Here is a 24886-nt window from a genome sequence, read left to right as displayed (position 1 = left end):
GGCTTCTGCTATTTATCCTGACCATTCCTGTCTAAGCTTGGTCTTATCTGGGGGTCTATTATTGTCATTTCAGTGAATTATGCTTTCTGGGTGTCTCAGTTCTTTAAAACCACATCTCTTTTTGCTTTTTATATCTACGGTTGTTGCTGCTCTGAAACCTTATCAATAATACAAAATCCCGTTGAATTGATTTCATTTATTTATTTTTATACATGTTTGATTGATTTTAAGAAGGTTAATTGAAAATGGGATTTGGAAAATGAAAGATACGGAAAAGATATAGGGCCATATATGAAATTTCTCCTTTAGCTGAAATCCCAAAAGTAAAATGTAAGAAAGTATACCTAAACCAAAGAATCCACTGTACACTATTTAAGCTAATGCTATGGTAGCCTTTATCATTTACAATTTAGTGAAAAATGGAGCTCCTGTAAATAGAATTTAGAAAAGAAAAGAAAATCAGTTCATTAAAGTTGCTTATGGGTGCAAAACACTCATGAAATGATAGATCTCCAATCTGCACTACTCATCGCACTAGTAAAAAAAAAAACACTTTTAAGATCAATTGTTGTCAGCCAATGTAGAAATACTATTTAAAAAATAATATTGAAACACACGGCTTCCTTGATACATAATAGATATTTGTCATCCGATTTCATTAACAATTCACGATAGAATCACCAAATTACAGAACAAATAGAACTACAAATAAAAACACTTTCTATATATTTACAATATATTCATTGTCACATTTACTTATATTTACATTGTTACAGAACTACACTTTGATAGAACCAATTCATGAAAATCACTTTTTTTTTTTTTTTGCATTTATAATATGTACTCTATCACAACCTAAGTAATCAATATAATAAATGATACGATTATGAGGAGATGTTAAGGGTGAAACTTGACCAATATTTCCTACGTGAATTAATTTCCTCTTTAAAGAATGTGTTCAAAGTGTAGCCAAATAATCTTTACAATTTCAAAAAATTAGAATGAATTGAAAATTATTTAACAAAACATATAATTATGTTGTAAAAAAGAAAATTACCTTTATTAAGGAATTAACAATGCATGCGAAAATAATGTTTGAACATAAATCTCATAACAAAATAACCACACCCATGGTTGCCAACTTGTTTATGACAGTATAGATTAAAACTATTTTCAGAAAAAAAAAAAATGAAGACCAGTATATATAACCACACCAAATTTCAAAGTGACTTAGTTGTCATCTCCAATTAGTGTTGTCAGTTGATAGTAGAGACTAAAATTATTTTTAAAAAAAAGTATAAAGATAAAAAATATTAAAAAATTTGTTCAAACTAAAAGTGAATTTTGAAAAAGGTTTAAAAACCGAAGCATATTTAATCCTAATATCAATCATTAGACCATATTTGACTACTGACCAAATTTATATTTCATGTATAGTTAAATGACTCATATTTATAATTCTAATTTATATTTTTGTTTTATATATATATATATATATATATATATATATAAAATGGTTGGAAGTTGAGATAACAAATCGTATGGCAACTCAACTTAAACCGCCAGCTTTTTCCCACTTGTGCATTGAATATATGGTGGGTCTCACAAGAGATCTTGAGAAGGAGCCATGTTTTGAAAATTGAAATTGATTTATATTATAACAAAGTGTCTACGATATGAAATTGCAATCATAATACTCAGAAGAAACGAAAAGAAAAATACTCTTTATAAGAATGTAAGCATATAAATTATTGATGAGTGGGTATGATACATGGAAAGACAAATTTGTTAGCAAAATCTAGAGGTCCAAAATCCTCACAAAATAATCATTAAATTGTTCTACTTACTCTTATGAATCGATCGTATCAAAAGGGCTACATATGCAGTTGTAGCGCATGATAGTTCACTATCATTATGGGTTTATATTTCTTTTAAGCCATGTATATCCATATGTGTTGCAGTGACATACATCATCAATTGGGACTTTTCACACAACGCCATTGGGTCTTGGGACCCTTTACAGTATAATTCCCCTTAAGAGAAGGAAATATCTTCAGCCTAACATCCAAAACCTAGAATAGACAACTCTTTCTAATGTTATCATCAGCAGTACATAGTGAATGTCGTGACTGTGAAATTATACAACTTTTTGTGCGCATAGGCCTAATCAACTATCAACGTAGTTTTAAAAAGGACAAATATAAGGACGTTTCATTTCTTTTTTTTTTTGTGCAAATTTTATTTTCTTACATGTAGATGTGCATGGAAGACTTGCAAGAACCTTTTGGAGTCAATGATTTATATATATAAGTATAGAAACTAAAATCTCGAGATTACGTTTGAAGTGATATAGGTGGTGGTTGGATGTGGGGTATATTGTTCTTATATCTCAAACTTACTAAATCATATATCCTTCTTATGGTGCAATTAGTGATATGTCGCGACATAATTATATTGTGAAAGCTAAAAGGGGCTATTCTTCTTTTTTGGACTGGTGTTTATGTCTTTCACAGTATTTGAAACAAGGTTGTAAGCTATAGATTTATTTTAGATTTCCTCTTTCTATTATTCTAAATATGCTTTGTATTTTCATAATTATATAAATATTAATAATATTTCCTGTGGCGGATAAAAAAATATTATGAAATTTAAAGATATTATAATATATGATATTTGACGTAGAATAAAACTTATATAACCTGTTTTGGCTAGCATAGGCTGTATAGGTTAGAAAATATGCTACTTCTGAGTTTACTGTTCATACAGTGTCGGTACAATTTAATATTTCATGTAGAATTTTTCATTTTTGAAAATTTTGAGTAAGATGTTTTGAGGATATAGTTTATGGAAAAAAACATTTTGTCGGCCGAAGGAACATATTCTACTAAGATACATAGACCATTTTAAAAATACCATTTATACTTATCCCCCAATAATAGCTTTGTTTTGTTTTCCATTTTTATGAACTCAACTTCATTTCAATGATAACAAAAATATAAATTTAAAATTTTTAACTTCAGGGACAGTCAAAAAATATTTTAATTAATAAAAATTAATTTTAAAGATGATTTACAAATTTTTATTACATAAAATATAAAATATATTAATCTTAAAATATAAAATATTTAAAAAATTCCTTATTATGGTTCAAGAATTATAAGATAAAAATAATTTATTTAAATAAAATTTAGTGATGCCAATATATTTAACTATATTATTTACTCATTTTTATAACGCTCTTTTGTTTCATGAACATATTTACAATTTTTATTTTTAAGAATATCAAAATCATTTTAATTAATATATTTAATTATAAATATGTTTTCAAAATATTTTATCATATTCAATATTAATTAGAAAAGATAAAATATTTAAAAATTTCTATATTACAATATATATTTTTAGAATATTGAATTAGTTTATTTAAAATGATGATTCAAGACTTCTATCTTCTATATTCTATTAAAAAACTTTTATATTTTTAAAACAACGGTGGAAGTGTTTTCAGGAGGAAATTGTAGAGAAATGAAGATGGATAGAACTAACAGATGATTTTGGAAATTGGGGTTTTGATAGACTATTTCAATTCAATAACCATATAAATCTTGAGTTTAATTAGGCATAAAGATAGATTATATGCATCCACTTGAAATTTCTTTGTTGCTAATTTTGCTCACTTAGTGTTTGCTTGGAACAAATGAAAACTAGTGAAACGATTATAGAGGAAGAGAAAAGTTCATTTTTTTTCTTTCCACAGTTTGGATCTTCTTAAATGTGATGGAATGGAAGAAAAAACCTGTGGAAACCATGATCAAATGCTTTCCATTGTTTTGGAAAGAAAGGAGAAAGGAAAGGATGACTTGTTTAAGAAATGACTAATTTATTCTTTTTTTTTTACACATTTTCTATTAAGGATATCTCATTAAAAGATAAATTTTAAGAACAGTATTTTAAATAATTACTAATTAGTTTGATTTCAAATTAAAAGTATAATTTAACTTAGATGACCCGCATTATAAAAATTGATAGTTGACGTATTTTTTAATTTTAATTAAACAAGATTAATAAACATACTTAAAATATTATACTTAACACTCACATCCAATTTAACAAATAGTAAAGTGTAATGATTTATATATCGTCAGAATGTCATAACAATATGCTCATTGAACATAACATAGTAAGTGACGGTGGTTGAGAGCATTTGAAATTGAAGGAGCGTTACTTATAGTGGTACGAAACCGGTGACGTATTTACATAGCAAAGGAAAAGGCAAAAAACGATCTCAAGAATGAATCCAAAAGAAGAGGCTAAGACCTTTTTGAAGTACGTAGAACTTTCAAGGAACGCAATGACCATCACTTGTAAAAGGTAATTCCATTCTCAGGCTGTAGGAAAAGGTAGATGGGGATCACCAAAACCTCTATCAAAGTATCATGAAAAGAGCATTTACTTGGTGATAGGAGACGTTTCACAGTGAAATTTTGCCAATTAAAGAGAGAAGGATGGATGTTTTGGTCATGTGGTTTGGTTGATCATATTGAGCTTCAAAAAGGCATTAGTGATCTTTTTCTCTCATTTTTTTAGGTGGGTTTGATTTGAATTTGTACAAATAATCACATTTATGGGAGAGCATCGGGGTCGGATGACCATATATACTACGATTCCGTGTATATTCCATTCTTTTATTCTTAAAATTTTATGTGGTAGTATATGCTACTTGAAAATCAAACCCTTTTCCTCATTTCAATTCGTTTTATAATTTGTCAACCCCGCGAGAAACCTGGGTGAAAGAACACATGCACATAAATGCTTTCGCTGACAACGGCAACGTTACGTTTGTGCACTGCAAAATCTAAATCCCCTTCACATTTACATCATTATTTCTTCATGAAATTTGTAAATACATGTACATAAGTTATGTTTGGGTAATTTTTCTCATAAACATTTACTACAAGATAATATAATAAGAAGGCAAAACTAATTAAATCAATACAGTTTGGTATCATTAGTAGATAAACATGTCTATCTCTTAATGTGGTAAAAGATTGGCCTCTAGAATATGTGTATGGAAGAGTAGTTGGAAAATGCCAACTCATTAAATAGATATTTTTTTTATCTTTTTATGAAGGTGATAAAATACATCATTCAGTCTAACTCATCAAACAAGTACATCAAAAGTAATAAGGTTAATAGATAATTTACTGATCACGTGACTTGTTGCGTTATTAAAAAGTTTAAGGAAATAATTGAGTATAATTTTTTTGATAAATTATGTGCTTTAATTCCTCATATGTCTAAATCAGATATGTCATCAAACTAGTTGATAAGAGATTAATTAAAATCATAATTTACCAAAAAAAGGTATAAGTAACAATTCTATCTTTGATGATAGATAAACTATTTGATTGTTAATATGATTGTTATGTGATTAATTAATGATATTACTTTATAGTAGAGATTAACACTGATAACAAAAGAAAATATACGTCCTAAAAACATTAGGAAAAACTTGCTTAGAGATTAAAAATTAAAATTAAAAAAGTTTACGGATAAAAAAATATTAATCTTTTTCTTTATATTTTTATATGTGTAAAGATTGATTAAGCATAAAATTATACATGTTATCTATATGCAATAATTTTAAATATAATTAACAAGATTTTTTTTATTTTTTGATGGAAAAAATTAAGTTGAAATTCCCTTCTACTATCCCGCCGAATCTAATTCTAAGAAATAAAAGTTAAATATAATTTTGATCCTCTAAATATTGACCTACGTTTTAGTATTCCAAAAATAATTTTATTACTTTGATCCTAAAATTTAAAAAATTCTCTTTTTAAGTCATGTATTTAACTTTATTGATATTTTCTTATAAGTGTAAGTTATTTCTACCCGATAGACAATGTGGTTGAGACTTTTAAACTGTTGCAGTAATATGTCTACCGATATTTGTTCTCATAATCAGGTTATCAAGAACAAAGATAATACTATATGAATTTAATTGTATGTACTTATTTGGGAATTTTTATTTTTCTTGTTGGACACACTAAATTTGCTAGCTAGTGCTTAAAATAAAAATGCTAATGTTGAAATAGCTATTACGGTAAACTTTTAACCGAAAAAGTTAAAAGAATTAAATAAAGTACTTAAAAAGCTAATTTTGAAACTTTTAGAGACCAAATCCAATAAAATTATTTTTTAAGGATTAAAACTAATATGAGTTATCATTTGCATAATCAAAATCATATTTAAACCAAGACATAATAACTAAAATGGGTAATGGAACTTAATACTCTGTTTGCAATACAAGAGAATCAGAAGAAGGAAAAAATGAGAAGATGGCATAAACGAGAGAAAAAAAAATGAAAATTTTCTGTCAATTTAGTTCAATAGAAAAGTAGAAAAAAATTGCAAAATAATGAAAATATGGAAAAGGACTAATGACACTTTCTTTTACCTTATGTTTTCCACTGTGAATGATTTGATAAACAAACAGAACAACACCATGCTTTCACAAAATATAAAGCACCGTTGAGTTGGAATATATGATTAGTCATCCAAATCACCCAAACTTGGTTTATTTTATAGGCTCATTAATTAACTACAGTATGTGGTTGTAAATCAATCGATTAACTAAAATTATATTAAGAGATGACCAGTTTTTAACATATCATTCAAAACAATCAAATAATGTTTATGCAATAGTGTAAAATAGTTTAAAGACTATGTATTATGTAATTAGATTAGATGATTGTATAATTTTTTTTATATTATTAGTGTATAACTTTTTTCTTATAAAATAAATCAAATTAAACAAAGAAATATATGTCTATTAAAACTGGAAAAACATTAAAGATCAAAACATATGATTTCCCATAGTCTTAGCTGTAGGCTTAGCCACACACATGCATAGTATTAAAGAATTCCTAAACATGTACCAAATTAAAACCATAAAAACATCCATAATCCTCAACAAATAAAACAAAAAGCTAGTGTAAAAGAACTCATTTTTGACAAGAACGTTCTCCAAACTTGATAAAGGGACTCAACTATATATATATATATATATATATATATATATATATATATATATATATATATATATATAATGTTTCCAAATTAAAATTTATTTGATAACACAAGGATATATAATTTATTATTTAACTTCTTTATTTTTCAATAATTTATAATTTTATTTTATAATAATTGGGTAAAATATATGATAATTAGATAAATATATTTAATTATTGAAATATAATTAAAAGTATTAACTTTTTTTTTTACTTTTATGATAAATAAAAACTAAATTTCCCTTTAAAGTGTTAAGTAAAAAGGAAGAAAATAATAGCTATTAGAATAAAAAAAATTTAATTAATATTTATTTTTTAGTAAAAAAATTTAATCTAAGAAACAATAGATTATAAGCACTTGTGCTTTTCAGAATTTTATATAAATTTTACGGAGAGGCAGTTTAGATATAATTTCTTTTGATTGATTTTGTGATAAAAATAGGTAAAAATAATTTTTTTTTTACATAAAAGGTGTAGTAGGAAATTTATTTATGAGACATGAACGATTTTGTTTTTTTTTTACATAGATATAATCAATGTTAAAAAAATAATTTTTTCATGATCGAGAACTATAACTAATGTAAAAAAAATAAAATACTCATATACTACACTTTTCACATAAATGATTTTTTTATTTACCTATTTTCCTAAAAAAAAAGTCCTTTCGATTAGATGCACTTAATTTTAATTTTGCAATCATCTTGGTGTCATCATAGATTAATTTTACGTGGGGCATATGTTGTTTTAGGTGGGACCAGGTTGATCAAATGGTCTGTGATTTATGAAGGAACCAACTAACCTAACATCATTGGAATGGTATAGGGTCTGCACCGAATATACTACGTTTGATGGTACAAGCTATTCCATATTCTCCACCATACATTCTTGTCAACCTGACAACCAATAAAAGACATGCATGTGGGGGAAAATGTAGAATTATGTTGTCAATATTCCAAATCTTTTCCCTTGCCCTCTCGTGTCCAGCTTAATTTCCTAAGCATTCTGCTTTTTTTCTTATGATGTACTAAATGCTAATAACATATCCCATGCATGCTTGTATAACATAAAAATCCTCTTCAAAAAAAACATAAAAATCCTAGTACATAAATGATTAAGTTACTCACATGATAGCTTAACATTAATATAAATTGTAATTTCGTCATTTTTTATTGAGTAGTTGTAAGATGATCTTTTAAGCAATTATTTTAGAGCATATTGATACTGTTAGAAAAATTCATATTTTTAATTTTGGTAAATAATTTGGATTTTTTTATTATTCAAGACATGAAATTTATCTTTTTAGATTCACATATATAAAAATTATTAAATTCATTTGATGTTCGGATAAAAAAGTAATAAACAAGATGAAAACTGAATATAAAGTGAGTTTCATAAGCAATATTTTGATTAATTTATTTTTTCGTTTTTCAATTACTTTATGAACATACTTTTCATGTAATTAATTTTCATCTTGTTTATGTGCTTTTTTGTTTCAAGCAGTTTCATGTAGGTGAATATAATGAGACAATTTTCATGCAAGTTTAAAATTGTGTCCCAAAATTAAAAATAATTAATTTTTTTGAAGAAGATCAATATGTTATAAAATAATTATATAAGGGATCATTTTACAACTTTTAATAAATAAGGGACTAAATTCAACATAAAATAAAATGTAAGTAATTTAGCTTAAACAAATTAAGGATGGATAATACTTTTAATTGAGATGTTCATGGATTGGATTGAATCGATTTTGAAGAAATAATTTATTCCATTCAATCACCTTGTTTTCACTCAATCAATTTAGTTTAATTCTTAAATCTGATCCAATCTAAAGTGATTTGAATTGAGTCGATTTTTGGTTTTAGTCTTATTATTATTTTAATAAAATATTAAATAAATAGTAAAATATATATTGAACATAATAAATACTCTTAAATTTTAAAATATCTTATTTATAAGTCATTGTATATCTTTAATTAAATATAGTTTTTGATTCATTATGACATTAATACAAAGTATTTATCGATTTTTTTAATGATTAATTTTTTTATCAAAAATTTAACTGATCACTTTTAGGATGATTTTTCCACTAATCATATTTTTTCCAATCCTCTTTACCATGTCTCTTGGTTCAAAGAAAATTGATTGTCTTTTTTAGTTCACAGTCCAATTGCATTTCTCAACAATGTTTGAAATTATAGAATCATGTAAATAGCTGATCAAGCTAAGCATTAAGAGACTAAAAAAAAATAACAAAATTTTATTGAATAAAAAAAGTGTAGCAAGTAAATATAATTACATTAAATTCCAAGGAAAAGTGAATTTAGCTGCTCTATGGAGTAAACATAAATTGATGAACAATTGAACCGAAGAGAAGCCTAAAACATGGAAGCCATCACAAATCATTCTCTAACCTTTTATAACAATTGAACTTTTTAAACATTCACTTTTTCGTTAAAGCTGGCTTTAGTCAGTCCCAACTTGGACTCACTCAAGTGACGTCATCAACATCTGTTTTACTCCAAAAGAAACTTACTTAAGCAACCCAAAATAGAATGTATAAAATATTCTAATACATTTATAACATAATTATTATCACAAGTAAGCTTAAAAAGTCTATCTTTAAGGAATATACATCCTCTCATATCAGTACATCCGTCAGAAAACAAAAATAACTTGCAATAAATCTTAGCTAAAAACTATGTCCACCATGAAAATTTAATAGTGCACTATCCATTCCAACACCAACAAGGGGTCAACAATCACATCCCTAAAAAAATCACATTAAAAAAAATGACACCATTGCCAAATGCTCTCAATAAACAAAAGGAATATTTTAAATAAATTTATTTAAATATGAATGACGACAGACACAGGAGTATTATTAGTGAACACTATCTTCTTTTATTTATTAAAAATATTGAAATTTTCATGTTTTTTTTTCTGCTTATGGATATTACTGGGTATTTTTTTAAAATACTGTTTGAAACAGCGAACAACTCATGACGCAAAGGCAAATGCAGTCAAGATCAACCTGAGTATGGGCTTTTGAATAAAATTTCTTTTGCTTTGTTTAAAAAAAAAATGCAGTCAAGATCACCGCTTGTATCATTGTTTAAGCAATTAGTCTATTACAAGTGCGGTAGACAAAAAAATATATTAAAAGTTTAATATAAGATAATTGGTTAATTTTTATTTTATTTTTTCATTAACTTATAATGTTTATCAAAATTTTATAATTAAGTATTTTTAACCATAATTCATAAAATTGGCAAATTCATTCACTGTTTTCATAATATAATTAATCTCAAATAAGATTTGAAATTTTTTAATTTTAAGAACACTTTTAACAATAGAAAAATTTATATATTAGAATTTTCATCAATATTTATAAGTAATATTAGTATTAACTTATGAATTTAACATCAGTAAATTTTTTATATAAATTAATAGTTTTTTAATGGACTGTTAATTTATTTTTTGTTTGCACTTCTTGTAATATTTTCATTTTAAAAATACATAAATATTTTAAATATTAGAAAACTTACTAAAATTTAAAATCATTTAAAGATTAATGCAATATATTTTTTTTCATTCAATCTTCATCCAAAATATTTTTTAGAATTTATATAAAAATACACTTAATTTGATATTCATAAAATTGTTCAAATCAACTTTCAATAGAATAAATAAATTGATCTAATATCTATACGATATAATAACACGTAAAGAATATCTAGTTAAACGTATGATTTTATCGTATTCTCACCAAAATATGCTCTTTTACACATCATATATTTATTCATGAAACTGAAGCTTCTATTTTTATAGACCATAGACATTCTCTATAGAGAATAATTATGCTTAAGTTAGATAAAACTATTATGAATAACAAAATTTATTATTAAAAGTGCTTTTAAATGTCAACTAACCAAATGTCTGGAGGTGTATTTTTCCTTTGTACCTCTTGTATCTTTACTTGGGTATTTCTGGTGTCCTATTAGTATAATCCTTGTTCGTCAATAAAAAAAAAAGCAAAATTTTGATTATAAATATTTAAAGTAGTTATTGTATTTAGGATTTAAATTTGAGATTACGAATTAAACTAGAATATCCTTACGTTTGATGGGTATACTAAATTCAATAACGTTAGAAGGGGAAGCTTGAGTCTAAAATGGATGCAAAATCATTTTATTTTAATTTTTTTGAAATAAATAAAATTACACTTAAATAGTGTATGACACTACACATATCTTTAAACTATATTGTTAACGTAAATAATAACAAACAATATATCATACCAATGATATCATAATAAAATTCATTACTTGATAATTTTTTGTTCAGATGTATAGGTTTACTATAAGGTTTGAGATAACCTAGCTAGAAAACATTCAAAGCGTAATTTGTCTTTCTTCTTTGCTTTTTGGGCTTTTTATTTCCCAAATGTTTACTCGATATTCAGGGTTGAGGGCCGGTTATCAAAATCGTGCGTGAATATTTTCCCCTAATAAGATATTACAATGGCTTTACATGGTGAACCCAACCCTGTCATATATATATCGGATCGGTAATGATCCCCAAAGCAAAGGTTACACAACCCTTCAACATCAAGTCTAAAAAGTGAAGATGTTAAGATAATATAGGTTATGAATGTTGGATGGGATTGATGGATAATCTAACTCGAAGGACACAAATTTAAAAGAATTTTTTGGTGGGTGGAGGCATGTTTTTAAAAGAAACTAATATGACCATAGCAAAACAAAATTTTCACTAAATTGAATTTTACCTCGGATATGTGGCCTCTCTCACCTGAGTTACATATAATTAATTAATTGACTCGAGAAAGACCTAGTTGCCAACTTGTGTATACACATGCGTATTTCTGACCATTATTTACATCTAATGATTATACCAGTTCACAGTCATATACGGATCCTTCTCCTCCCAGTGGGACTATTTTGAGTGTGTCAACAGATAGAAAATATCCATGGATGTTAAAGCACACAGTTACTATTTGACTCTTAAGGTCGGAAATAATTTTTTTTTCCAGCTACATGTCAGAGCTCAATGAGAACAAAATTATTATAATATAGAATGTAGAATTTCGACATTACGGTCCAGATTTCTTTTCCATGTGGAGTGTTCCAAGAGTTTGACCCACACAATGCACAAAAGGTACATATCGTCGTCTAATAATTTTTCATCCATTCAACAAAACCTTTTACATTAGGACTTTCATTTTTAATTAACTGTTATATAATAGATAACATGTCAGATATTTACGGATGATGATTATGATATTATACTTGTTGATGACAAAATGATAAGGATTCCAATTCAAGATATAATTTAGAAGACCGAGAAAGCTATCTTAGAAATTCCCTATTAAAATTGATGTTTATATTATATCTAAATGATTATGATGTTTATTAATTAGCTCTTAATTAATCGACCAGGTGCATGTATATACATATACCAGTAAGTTCATTCCCCTGCCTAATGAGGACAAAAGTCTGATTCAGGTCTTAGGTAATTCCATGATCGTGCTCTATAAAAAAAAAAAAAAAAACTGGTTACCATTAATTATTTAATTTGCCATTATACGACGAACAACTTGCATTGAATGAAATTTTTAACTACTTCACTGTGCATGTCGGTTAAAGACCATTTTCTAGTGAGAATGCGTAAAAAATTTGGCAGAAGAAGGGTTGGAAGGAAGAGTTTAAGAAGCAAAAGTGCAAATCCCTGTACCCGTTTTTGGTATTTAATGAGGATTCAGAACAGTGTTTCGAATTTTAGTGTCTCCTTCTTCTTGGGTACATTGTAGATGGTGGCACACTGAATAAAAAACCTTCATATTAAGTGCTTGATTAAAAAGGTTACACCCCACCCCAAAGCTAAGGTGTTAGACATTAAGGATCCCATAATGTGTGTAATAAATTATGATTATCGTTGATTTAGCCTAGGGTTTTGGAAACCTGACACCCGGTCTTCTTGGTCAATGCTAGCTAGAGGTTTTTTTTTTCAATCATTTCAAGAGAAAAATGGAAGAAAGTGCATGATTTTAAACTGTTTTTTTTATCAACGACTAATATTTATGTATGTATTGAAAAAATAAATTAATTATTTTTAGTGAATTTTTTTTAAATCACATTTTTTCTATTTATAAATTTAAATGTAAGATATTACCTGAATAAACTTAGTCTAACTAAAATCATTCTAACCTATAATTTATTGATGTTTTTAACTGTTTATTTCACTTTGTGTGGAATATATAAGTGAACTTTGACATGGTTTAATATGCAAAAATAAACAAAACTACCATGATACGTAATTTAATAAAATTGAATTTAAATTTCTTAAATAAAGTCTTACTTTAAATACTGGGAACATAAAATTTTATTAAAACAGTCAAATTATTTTTAATAAAAATTAATTATTGATAAAATTGATAAATATTAATTATCTATAACAATAATATCTTCACGGTAGAAAAGTTAAAAATTAAAAATATTTATTATATTAAATGTTTAAAATTTTAATATGTTTCTGGATATTAATTGAGTTCAACTAAAGTTATGCGTTTCTGGATATTAATTCAGTTCAACTAAAGTTATGTTTAACGTCAATCCAACACTCATCTTGTTTCTACATATGTATTGAAACTGTAACACTCCCAAACGTGAAAGGCTATTTCCAAACATTTTCACAGTATTTAGAAATAATTGAAAAAGAATATATTAAATATTATTCCTTCATTAATAATTTTAGGATCTTTAAAATAGAATTTTTTTTCAATTAATTAATTAATGAGGACTGTTTCTAGAAAGGGTTAACGCTTTCTTTGGAATTAATTACACATATAAAATATGTAATATAATTTTCCATGTGGGTGTCATTAATTAATTCAGTTTTTTTAGGTGGATATGTATAAATGGAGAAGCAAACAAAAACCCCTTTGTGTAGTCCTTTCTCACTCACACTTGGGTCAATGATTTTTTTATTTTTTTTATCATTAATACTTAGTAGCTTGTACACGGAACATTATAAAAATCGATTACAACCAGAGAATTTGAAAATGTAAACAACATATAAAAGCTTTGTCCTAACTATAACAGACTTTTCCCTTTTAAGCAAGAAAATCAGACATTATTTCATTAATAATAAATAGGCATATATTTTCTATATATAAATTGTATAGAAAGATAAAAAATATTTATATACTTAAACATTGAGGAGAGGGGAAGAATGTGTCACACATGAGGCTGTTTTTATGTTTCTAATATGTTTCATAGAAAATCACCATAATTTTTTTATTTGTACAATAAATATGTGGGTTTTGACCAGAGAGAGAGAGAGAAATAAGAAGAGCTAATGCCATCCCACCCTTCTCCCTTAGATGTGTTTAATGTGCAATTAACTTTTAATACACTCCGTTAAATAAAGTTAATTAATTTAGTAGTATACTTCCTTCATCATTAAGAAAATTGGTTGATTTAATTATTAGTATTGAATTTGCTTGTAATTATAATATTATTTTCAAAACTAGTATCAATTAATAATCAATGTATGGAGAGAGAATAATAGTAATGAAATTTTAATTTTTAAAACTAACTCTTTGATTCTTCAATCTTTGTAAGAGAGAAAGAGACAATTCATAGCATTTAATATTTATGGAATAAAATAATTAAGTGCATTTTGGTTAGAAAAATAAGACAAATATTAATTAGTGTTCGTATTTTTTTTTAAATAAACCTAGGGCATGCAAACATCAAAGCTGCAACTTGGCATCCCAAGCTCAACCTATCATATGCCGCAAGCCAAATATTATTAAGAAAAGGAAAAGAGGACAATAAAAGTTTGAAGAACAAAAAAGTACATGAAAAAAATCAACCAAATCTAAAATTTGGTGACCTCGATATATCCCTACTAAAGAGCTCTCTAACAAAATCTGGAATAGTATCGCACCATGTTGAACCATGAGATGTAACACCAAAGTTTGCAAGCCTGTCAGCACATTGGTTCCCTTCACGAAAAACATGAGATATATTAAAGGACATGGAATGAGTAGCTAAGCAACAGTTAAACCATTGAGATTTATGCCACCAGGTATCCAAGTCTTGAGATGTACAAGCCCGAACCACCAAAGTTGAATCACATTCCAGCCATAAGTGGTCCCAACCTCGTTTCTTAGCAATTCTGATTGCCTCCATAGTTGCCTGAAGCTCCGCACAAAAAGTTGTTGTCACCCCTAAGTGAGTTGAGAAACAACCTAAGAAGCTGCCCCCGCAATACCATCAATATTGCATTTGGTCCACCCCCACAATAGGAGGGTACCAATGAACCCCCTTAATGACAAGAGCTTTGCTTGCATGACCAACAACCTTAAAAAGATTGGAACATGACAAACTCCTCCATCGTTGAATACATAGAGCCCAAGAAATAACTACCTGCCAATGCAACAACAAAAGAAACAAGCTAGATCTCTAATGTGTCAAAAATTCCAGCTACTAGTTTGGAACCTCCCATGATTTCAACTACACCACAAGTACCAAATCAAATTGATAATAACTGAGAACATCATATCTTTAGCTTGCTTACTCATGGATTGAGAAATAGAAGTAATTAAGGAGATTTCTAGGCGAAGAAAAATCCCAAAGACCCGTAACCAAAGTTGTTGAGCAAATGGACATGAAAGAAACAAATGATTTGTTGTTTCCTCACACGCGCCACACTGATCACACCTTGAGGTTATCAACATACCTGTCTTCTTTAATTTATCATCCGTAGGTACTTTATCATGAAGGAATCTCCAAAAAAGGAATGATCTGGATGGGGGTATTGCGGGGTGCCATAAAAGCTTGCTCCAGACTACTGGTGACTGTCTAGGACCCATAAAATCATAGGTCAATTTGAAGGATAATGTACCAGAGACAGAAGGGCACCAAACGATATTATGATCCTCTCTGTGAGCTAGTGGTAGAGCCACATTTTGAATCTCAACAACAAGTTGAGGATAGAGTTGTTGAAAAAAATCAGGAAAATGTCAAACTCCTTGATGCATAAAATCACTCATCACCCTAGCACGTAAGCTTGAGTGAAGATGATTAGGGATGTATAAAAGTTCAACAATAGGGCTCGAAAACCATTTGTCACTCCAAAATCAAATGTGAGTACCATCTCCTATTTGCCAAATAGAATTATCATAGATAGTACCAAGGAAAGGCTTAAAACCACACCAAATACAAGATGATACATGAAACATTACTTGGTGGTTAATTACCCTTGTAAAAGCATGCCCTAATCAACTTAGTACAAGCCGGGCTTCCCACTGTTACGAGCCATCAAAGTTTCAACATGGCAAAATGATTAAGGGAACCACTAACTAAGAAACTAAAACGAGAAAGATTTTATTGAAATGCACAAAATTATATGGTCTATAATTTTTTTTATTTTCTTCTATAATTTTCATAATAAATAATTTTTTAGTTTCTTAATCAATGTGATAAAGATATTGATTAACAAAATCCAAAAAATAATTATAAAGAACAATTAAAAAAAATCTTATAAATAAAGATAAAAAATTTTCAAAACAATATCTTATATTTAAGAAAAAATGAAATATATTTTTAATTAAAATCTAACACATATATATATATAGCAGTTAAATTTTATTTTTTTTAGTTTGGAGTGATTTTTTCATCAAACTTAGTTTTTACCCCAACATTTTTTTAATGACTTGAGTTGATATATTTTTATAAAAAAATAATTTTAATTTTTTTTCGTAATTGGATTGTTTTAATAGCTTCTCGTAAACGGTGCTGATATCATAAAAAAGGACTTATTTTAAAATTATAATTAATTTAATAAAAATGTTAATTTTTTTATGAAATAATCATACAATTTATTAATTCGTTGCTAAATGCAATCAAATTTTTATTTCATAATATACAAAATGAGAAATGTATATTGTGTTTTTTATACTTTTGGTTACTTTATATTTATGTGCAGTTATGAGCATAAATATACAGTAGCCAGCTGTGGGTTTGGGCTCGGACTGAGATTGCTTGTACTTTTTACTGTTAGCTGTGTACATTTGATATCACTGGTGCGGTTTCATCAAATATTATTTTACGATAATGAAGATCAAGGCATAAACTTTTATTACTTCATCTATCTCTTTTTTTATTTTTAAAAATATTTACTTAGCTACTGAATAAAAAAAATAGTGACAAATTAAAATTACTTTCCCTCACTAATTCTTGGGTTACAAAATTTTAGTGATGAATTTTTTAAAGATTACATATAAATCATTTTGTCACTATTTTTTTTAGGGATTTCCTTATTCAATTTGTTGGAGTCCTCACACACTACTTGACTAACCTAACTAATTAGACTCCGATACTAATTATTGAAGAGTTTGAGGAAGCATATGAAAGAATTAACAAGCTAATAACAAGGGTTACCAAAAAATCATATACCATATCTCTATTAAAAACCGTAAGATATTAAGTATATGGATGACATCTCTTATATATTTTTTATTCAACCCTTTCTTAATTAATATGGGATAAACCACTCAAAGTAAATTTTTCAACACTATTAATGAGAAACAGTAAAGTCAAAACGCAGACTTCCCTATAATTTTAATTTTATTTATTTTTTCACAATCACACACATGAAATGCATATTATTAAACTCAAGACCACGTGTTTATGAAATTTGGGGTTTCTTTCATCTAAACCAACCACAAATATGCATCTTCATCACGTCTATCTCAAATTGAGCTTGGATTGTTGCGCCTGTAATATGTATTTAATTAAGAAAATTCCGCATATGTAGTCTTCTTATCCTCTGATGTCTCATTTGTAAAAAAATAATAAATCTTCTGCTAATAACATATTAAGAAATTAAAAGAAAATATTTATTATAAAATTATAAAAAAATCATAAATAACATTATTTTTTTAATAAAAATATTTTTACTTTAGATTCTTCTATCCGTACCTTAGCATTTGTCTTAAATATTTAAAAATAATTAAAACACTTAAAAAATAATAATGTTTGTGTATCATACGTCTCACTAGTGTCATTTTCCAAGATATACTCTCGAGGAAAACAAAACGCAAATCCACCTGTTTTTCTTTTCTATGCCTTTCTGGAATTCTTTTCCATTTTCTTTCTGCTTCCATTTATTTATAAAATAAATTAAATTAAATTAATTTCCCTTCTCATCTCTCCACTGTTAGGTGAACGTCACTGCCTCCTCTCTCTCTCTCTCTTCACACTCTCTTCCGCTTTCTCTTGAGTATGTCTGTTTTTGTTTACTAAAGATTGCTATCATTCATTCTTCCTTTTTCTTCTTAGCTTTCTCTCTCTTGTACAATCTTCTTCAATTCTCTTATAATAATTATTATTATCATTCTTTTTTTTTTTTGGTTCTTTCAAAAGCACAAAGTTTTCTTCTCAGATAGCAAGAGTTTTAGCTTTCCAGATTCTTTCCCGGGGAAAGCCTAAAAAGAGCAAAGGAAAAATAGAGGAGAGAAAAAAAATAAAAATTGATTTCATTATGTGTTTGAAGGGCACTGAAGAAGAACAAAACAAAAGGATTGTTACATAGTTCCCTTGCTGTGAATATTGCACTTTAATCTCAAAATCTGGTTTTTATAAAGGAAAAGAGAAGCACCCTCTTTCTCTCTCTCTCTCTATATCTCATATATACTCTGTAACCATCAAGCTATATACCCCTTCTAAAAAAGATGCCCTTGGAAGGGATTTTCATTGAACCTACTTCAACTTCTACACCTGATCTTTCCCTTCACATAAGTCCACCAAGCACTTCCTTTTCCTCTTCTTCGATTTGCAACAACAACAACACATCTGGTGGTGGTGGTGGCATCAATTATGAGGCACGCAATTCAACAAGCACAAATTTCCCTTCACAAGCTCACATTGAGCTTTCTTTGGGAAGGAATTTCAGTGTTGGAGGAGGAAGAGGAGGAGGAGGAGTTCCTGAAGAACCACTACCACACCACAACAACAACATCAACAATAACCCTTATTATCAAACCCAACAGGCTCATTTCCATCATCTTCAACACCATTCTAATGCTTCAAGAGCAACAACAACGACAAGCACTACTACAAGTTCCTCCAATCACATGAGTCACATAAATTATGGGGTTTCTTTGCTTGATGTGTCATCAGAAGGATTGAGGCCAATCAAGGGGATTCCGGTGTATCACAACCGTTCATTCCCTTTCTTGCCCTCGGAACATTCAAGAGACAACAAGGATCATCATGCCAAAATGTGTTTATATCATCACATGCCAACATATCCCTCTTTGTCCTCTTCTTGTTCTCCTCTGTGTTCTTCTTCGTCTTCTTCTTCTTCTCCAGCTGCACCCTACTTCGCCGCTGCTACCGCGGCGTATAGGGCTGCCACGGCCACAAGGTTTAATGGAATTTCCGGGGAGGCTTTCAAATCTCATCATCCATTGCACCACCATCACTCATCATCACCACACTATGGGGTTGGACTTGGACCCTCTCATGAGACCTCTGCAGGGTTGATGAGATCAAGGTTTTTGCCAAAGTTGCCAGCAAAGAGGAGCATGAGAGCACCGAGAATGCGGTGGACAAGCACACTCCACGCTCGATTTGTCCATGCTGTGGAGCTTCTTGGTGGCCATGAAAGTAATTAAAGATAAATTACTTATCTTTTTTTCCCCCTAACTTTTTTCCACTGTTTCTTCTTTCCTTTCAAATTCCAGTCCCTTCTTTTTAAAAATACTATATAATTTTTATTTTTTATTTATAAAACTTTTGACTTTAGTTTCACTTGCCATATAATATCTTCTTTTCTTGTAATGAAAGAATGTGCATTAGACTGTTGGGTAGGTTTTTTTCTTCTTCTTCTTCTTCTTTCTTTTCCTCTTTTAGGCTTTTTGGCTAATCTTATTTAGCTGATGAATTTTAGGAGCTACACCAAAGTCAGTTCTTGAGCTCATGGATGTGAAGGATCTCACATTAGCTCATGTCAAAAGCCATTTGCAGGTATGCAATGTTCAGTTTCTCTCTCTTTCTCTTGTGTTTGTTTTGGTGTCTAAGAGGCACATTAGCCGATGAAGAAAGCAGTGAATGTGGGAGTGGATGAATTTAAAGACTGTATATGTGAGCTTAGTAGGAGGCTTTATCGTCTGAAACAAATCAGACACACACAGCTTCTGCTTATAGCTAGAAAGAGAGAGAAAGAAAGAATAGACAAAAGTAATATTCATTTACCAATAATACACCTCTCATTACCACCTTATCAAACATCAAAACCTCGTGATTAATGAGGAAACCACAGACAATCCAGAGGCTATAACATAAGAGGGAGAGGGAGAGAGACAATGTTGAAGGGGATCTAAATGGGAATCACCATCTATTTTATTTATTTTTCTTTATAATTTATTTCATAAAAAAGAATAACTATATTATATTATACGTGTGTACTTGTTGTAGTTCTCTTTAAAAGTGTGGAAATGAAAATGCCTTTGTAAATTAATAAAATGCCTTGTTTATGTGATTTCTACTTCCCAGATGTATCGAACTGTTAAGACCACTGACAAGCCTGCTGCTTCTTCAGGTAATTCATATTGCTCAACCTTCAACCGTTTTTTTCCTTTTTTGAGCATATATAGTCTTGTCTTTTTTTTTTCTTACGCTAATTTCATTTCGTTCATATGTAAAACTATATATAAATGAAAATGCCATACCTTGTTCTTTTCGGACATTTTTTTACTGCTGCTGTCTTTTTTTTTTACCGGGCCAAGTATTATATATATATATATATATATATAACCTTTATTAACCTTACACATGTATACCTTTCTAATTAAGGCTTTTTTTCACTAAGATATATATAAGATATCAACAAGACTTGCACATTACTTCAAGAAAAATCATATAAAATTTATGAAGATGCGTGCATGCATGCATATATACATACATATATTTAATATTAATTTTGTGTCATTGTTATTGTTGTAGGCCTTTCAGATGGATCAGGAGAAGATGACATGTCTCCAATGGGAAGCAGTGGTGGAATGCGTCAATTTTCAGACCAAAGAAGCCTTTCTGATCGACCACTGCAACAAGATATGGACTACTCTTCAGGCAACAACACTCTATGGAGTAACTCTTCAAGGTAACATTATACCATTATAAATTCCTCTTTCTCTTTTTAGAGTATGTATATAAAATTGTTTCATATGTTTTGTGTGCTTTTATATTGACATAAATTTTTAATGTTTGTTTTGGGACACTGCGTTGATTGATTTGCTTTTGCTTTTGCATGGTATCTCCTAGAAATCAACGCACGTCCAACCATTACACTCTTTTTTATGAAGAATAAAAAGGGTTCTTGTGGCAGCTTTTGCTTTACTACTTGTGTTTGATTTTCTTCTTTCTCGCTTTTGCTTCCTTTATATATCTTTGTACATTAGTTAATTTTTTTTCTCCTTAGATATGTAGCCAATGTCAAAAGAAAGCTACAAGACATCATAATCCAACGTTAATTAGGATAAAATGAAAGCAACCCGAGGCTTCTCATTCGCTTTTCTTTTTGCCCCCTCTCTTTTCTCCCTTTAGAAGTGTATGTGTGTGTGTCCTATTACTACCTACTAATAACGACTCTCAATGCATATTTGATCTTAATTATATTGAATATTGTAAAAATTATGATTGTTATTCTCCTCATGCTATAGATTTCTATTCTTAGCATAGAATAGAATGCATAAAACACAAATGGTTAAATCCTCCGTATTGAGTAGGTCTTCCTTCAAGATTACATTACTAATTATTAACAATGTATTTTGAAATATCTCATATATATAGTGTGGGGAAATGTGCGTATTCTTCTTAAGTTCACTTGAAATGGCATTTCTTTGCTTTTATCTTGAAGATTGAGACAGAAAATGCTGGATGGATTCTCATGCAACTACCCATTGCCCAAATTATATCAAAATATACAACTAAGTGATTAACATAACAATGGAAACATTCATACACATATAAATACATGCATGTGCATACTTAAGTATTTATTTTTTCCCCCAAAAAAGAGTAAAAGATAGATTTATACTACGAGGGGATGAATTGCCTCTCTTGCAAGTAAAGATAGCATGTAACCTTTTGTTTTTTGGGGAGGGGAGAAGGTGTTCTTCCATATAAAAATCTTTCAAGTTGTTTACTACTTTTGACGTTATGCGTCTAGTTATACCTTCATCATAACCATGACCTTCTAAAAATTGAGAGGTCTCTCTCTCTCTCTCTCTGCTTCTGGATTTACTAAACTTTAGACTAACACCACTTCTGTTTGTCGTACGGTTGAATTAGTAAGCTAGCTTAAACTAATGGTTTAAAAATTTCATTAAAGAAATGTCAGCTTTGATGGAAGCAAAAGGCTGATAATCGTAAGTTAGAATAATGGAGTTCTATTGTACGTATGACTGGCAGTTAGCATGTGCCTTGCCTGACCACATCGCAATGAGTCCTTTGTTACTTTTATATACATATACACACATATATATATATATAGTGTGTGTGAATATTGAATAGACAGCTTTTATCATAATTGGAATATGTAGGCTTAGGTTTTTTTAATTAATTCTCTTTGAATGCAATATATCTATTCACACACAAAGAAAAGTAATTTAACGACTAAAATTTTTATGTTTATATTGATATATCACATATTTATACATACATTTATCACTAAATCACTGGTTAATAAAAATAGAAGACTATACATGCATATCAGGTCAAAAATAATTTCATAAAAGGGCAAAAAATAAATTTTCATAGCTTATAATAATTAAATCTATTTTTCTTTTCTTTTTGTGGATCACAAAATATAAGACACTTTCAAATTTCTGTACGTGCTGCGATTCTTTCTTCATTGAAATTATATGTGCGATCCTATCTTTGAAATTTTATATGTCCAGAACTAATAGCTTATAGAAGCTAAATTAGTTTGCTCCTCCAGGGTCTTGATATCTTAACTACGTCTGATAAAAAGTAACAATATTTCGAGCACAAACTTAAATATATGGAAGATATTTCGTGACAATGATTAGACAACAAATATCTTAATTTTTTATTCTCTTGTGTGTTGGCTCTTAATCTGCTATGATGTTGCTTGGTCAGTTATGATTTTGATATTTTTATATGTAATTCATTAAAGTATTTCTGGCTCTTAGGATTAAGAGTTAAAATGAGCCAAAAAGATACATGATATGTTTCACAAGACAATCAATGGAGAGTAACAACGGATAGTTGATATCTGATTCTTCTTGAACTGGTCTTAAGATGTGAGTCTATGAAAAAAAATATTCTACTGGAATTAGTCTTACTAATTACTGTGAATGTTCCCTAATTGAATAAGATTATCTCTTCTGGAATAAATATAGTCCAAGACAAAAACACATAATGCACCAACACAATATATATATAGTGGATTCAACCTAAAAGCCTTGAGCTACTTAAATCCAAGTGTTTTCTCGTTTTTCTATTGCACCACCATGATTTGAATGCTATGGTCTTGTTGCAATTCAGTTGGGACATATGATGTATATTGCTTCTTCGACCAGAATAGAAATTTCCACTCCTACCAACCATGTTTGTCCTTAAATTAATATGCCAAAAACATCTGTATTCCCTGCCCTCCAAGCTCAGATGCTCAAGGAGCATTTTTTGTGAATTAATGAGCTTTTCCATAGTGCTTGTGGTTTGAACTTGTGGTGAAGATTCATCTAGTTTATTACAAAGCACGCATAAAGTGTAGTTTTGCAATGCATTGACATTCATAATTATGATAAGTATGCATTATAAGATATGTATAGTTTGTTTTTTTGTGAGACATATATGTTAATTTGTAGTTAAATAACAGTATGAAACTCGTTTAAATTATCAGTACATATACTATTTACTCTAGCAGCTGACGGTTTGGTATATATATATATATATATAGGAGCATTAATGGCACTAATTCAATTTCTTTTTACTTGCTTGTGTCCTTGTGATCTTAATGATCAATTTGATCAGCAGTAGAGAAACATGGCAACAAAATAACTCTAATGACGTAGATGGTTTCAGACCCCCAATCTTCCAGTCACAACAAATATCAGGAGGGCATCAAATTCAGGTACTAATTAGCATGGGTTATATACTTATATTTGTTGTTATTAATGTATCATCCCTCATGTATGAATGATTGCATGTTTCCCTTAGCAGGAGTGTGATTCAACCCAACTCAAGAACAGTTTGTCAGGATCAAATTTAGAGTGCAAGAACCCAAGTTTGGAGTTCACATTAGGGAGACCAGATTGGAATGGCAAAGGACAAGCCTAATTTTCATTGGTTCCCTTATTGTCTCTAGCTAGTTTGCTTAATTAGTTTAATTACAACCCACGGTAACATGTGACAAACTTCGTAATCTTTCCTGAAATAGAGAGGTGTTGTACTATATATATATATATATATATATATTCAATCAGAAAAATAAAATTAAAAGCCCTATATAGTTCTATAAAGTTGATTCTTTTTTGGAAGTTTTACGAGTTCATGAACAAATTTGTTTAGCCTTTTTCTTGTATTTAATATTTTATTTATTGGTGAGAGGAGGCACAGGGAAAGAAACTGATGTAGCAGCTGCAAATTACTGCAGAAGAACAATGAAGAGAAATAAAAAGGAAGGGGAAAGAAAATAGAAAACTTATTTTGATTAAATCGTCCAATTCTCGTCTTCTTTTCCTCTTGTCCTATTTC

General features: G+C 28.8%; 1 protein-coding gene across 4 annotated transcripts; it reads left to right on the top strand.

Moving 5' to 3' along the window:
- Positions 1-18316: 18316 nt before the first annotated feature.
- Positions 18317-24651, top strand: LOC114395329 (transcription repressor KAN1-like). Of its 4 annotated transcripts, none has more exons than XM_028357074.1 (6): positions 18317-19771; positions 20055-20131; positions 20660-20705; positions 21110-21266; positions 24164-24263; positions 24350-24651. In XM_028357074.1, the coding sequence occupies exons 1-6, from the start codon at positions 18835-18837 to the stop codon at positions 24467-24469; spliced, it is 1437 nt and encodes a 478-aa protein (XP_028212875.1). In that variant the 5' UTR covers positions 18317-18834; the 3' UTR covers positions 24470-24651. The 4 variants fall into 4 exon arrangements, with proteins under 4 accessions (XP_028212875.1, XP_028212877.1, XP_028212876.1 ...); XM_028357076.1 differs by having other exon boundaries at positions 18318-19771; positions 24167-24263; XM_028357075.1 differs by having other exon boundaries at positions 18319-19771; positions 24353-24651.
- Positions 24652-24886: the final 235 nt, after the last annotated feature.

The sequence above is a fragment of the Glycine soja genome, chromosome 18, assembly GCF_004193775.1.
Source record: "Glycine soja cultivar W05 chromosome 18, ASM419377v2, whole genome shotgun sequence".
NCBI lineage: Eukaryota > Viridiplantae > Streptophyta > Magnoliopsida > Fabales > Fabaceae > Glycine > Glycine soja.
This window is presented reverse-complemented; position numbering and strand designations above follow the sequence as displayed.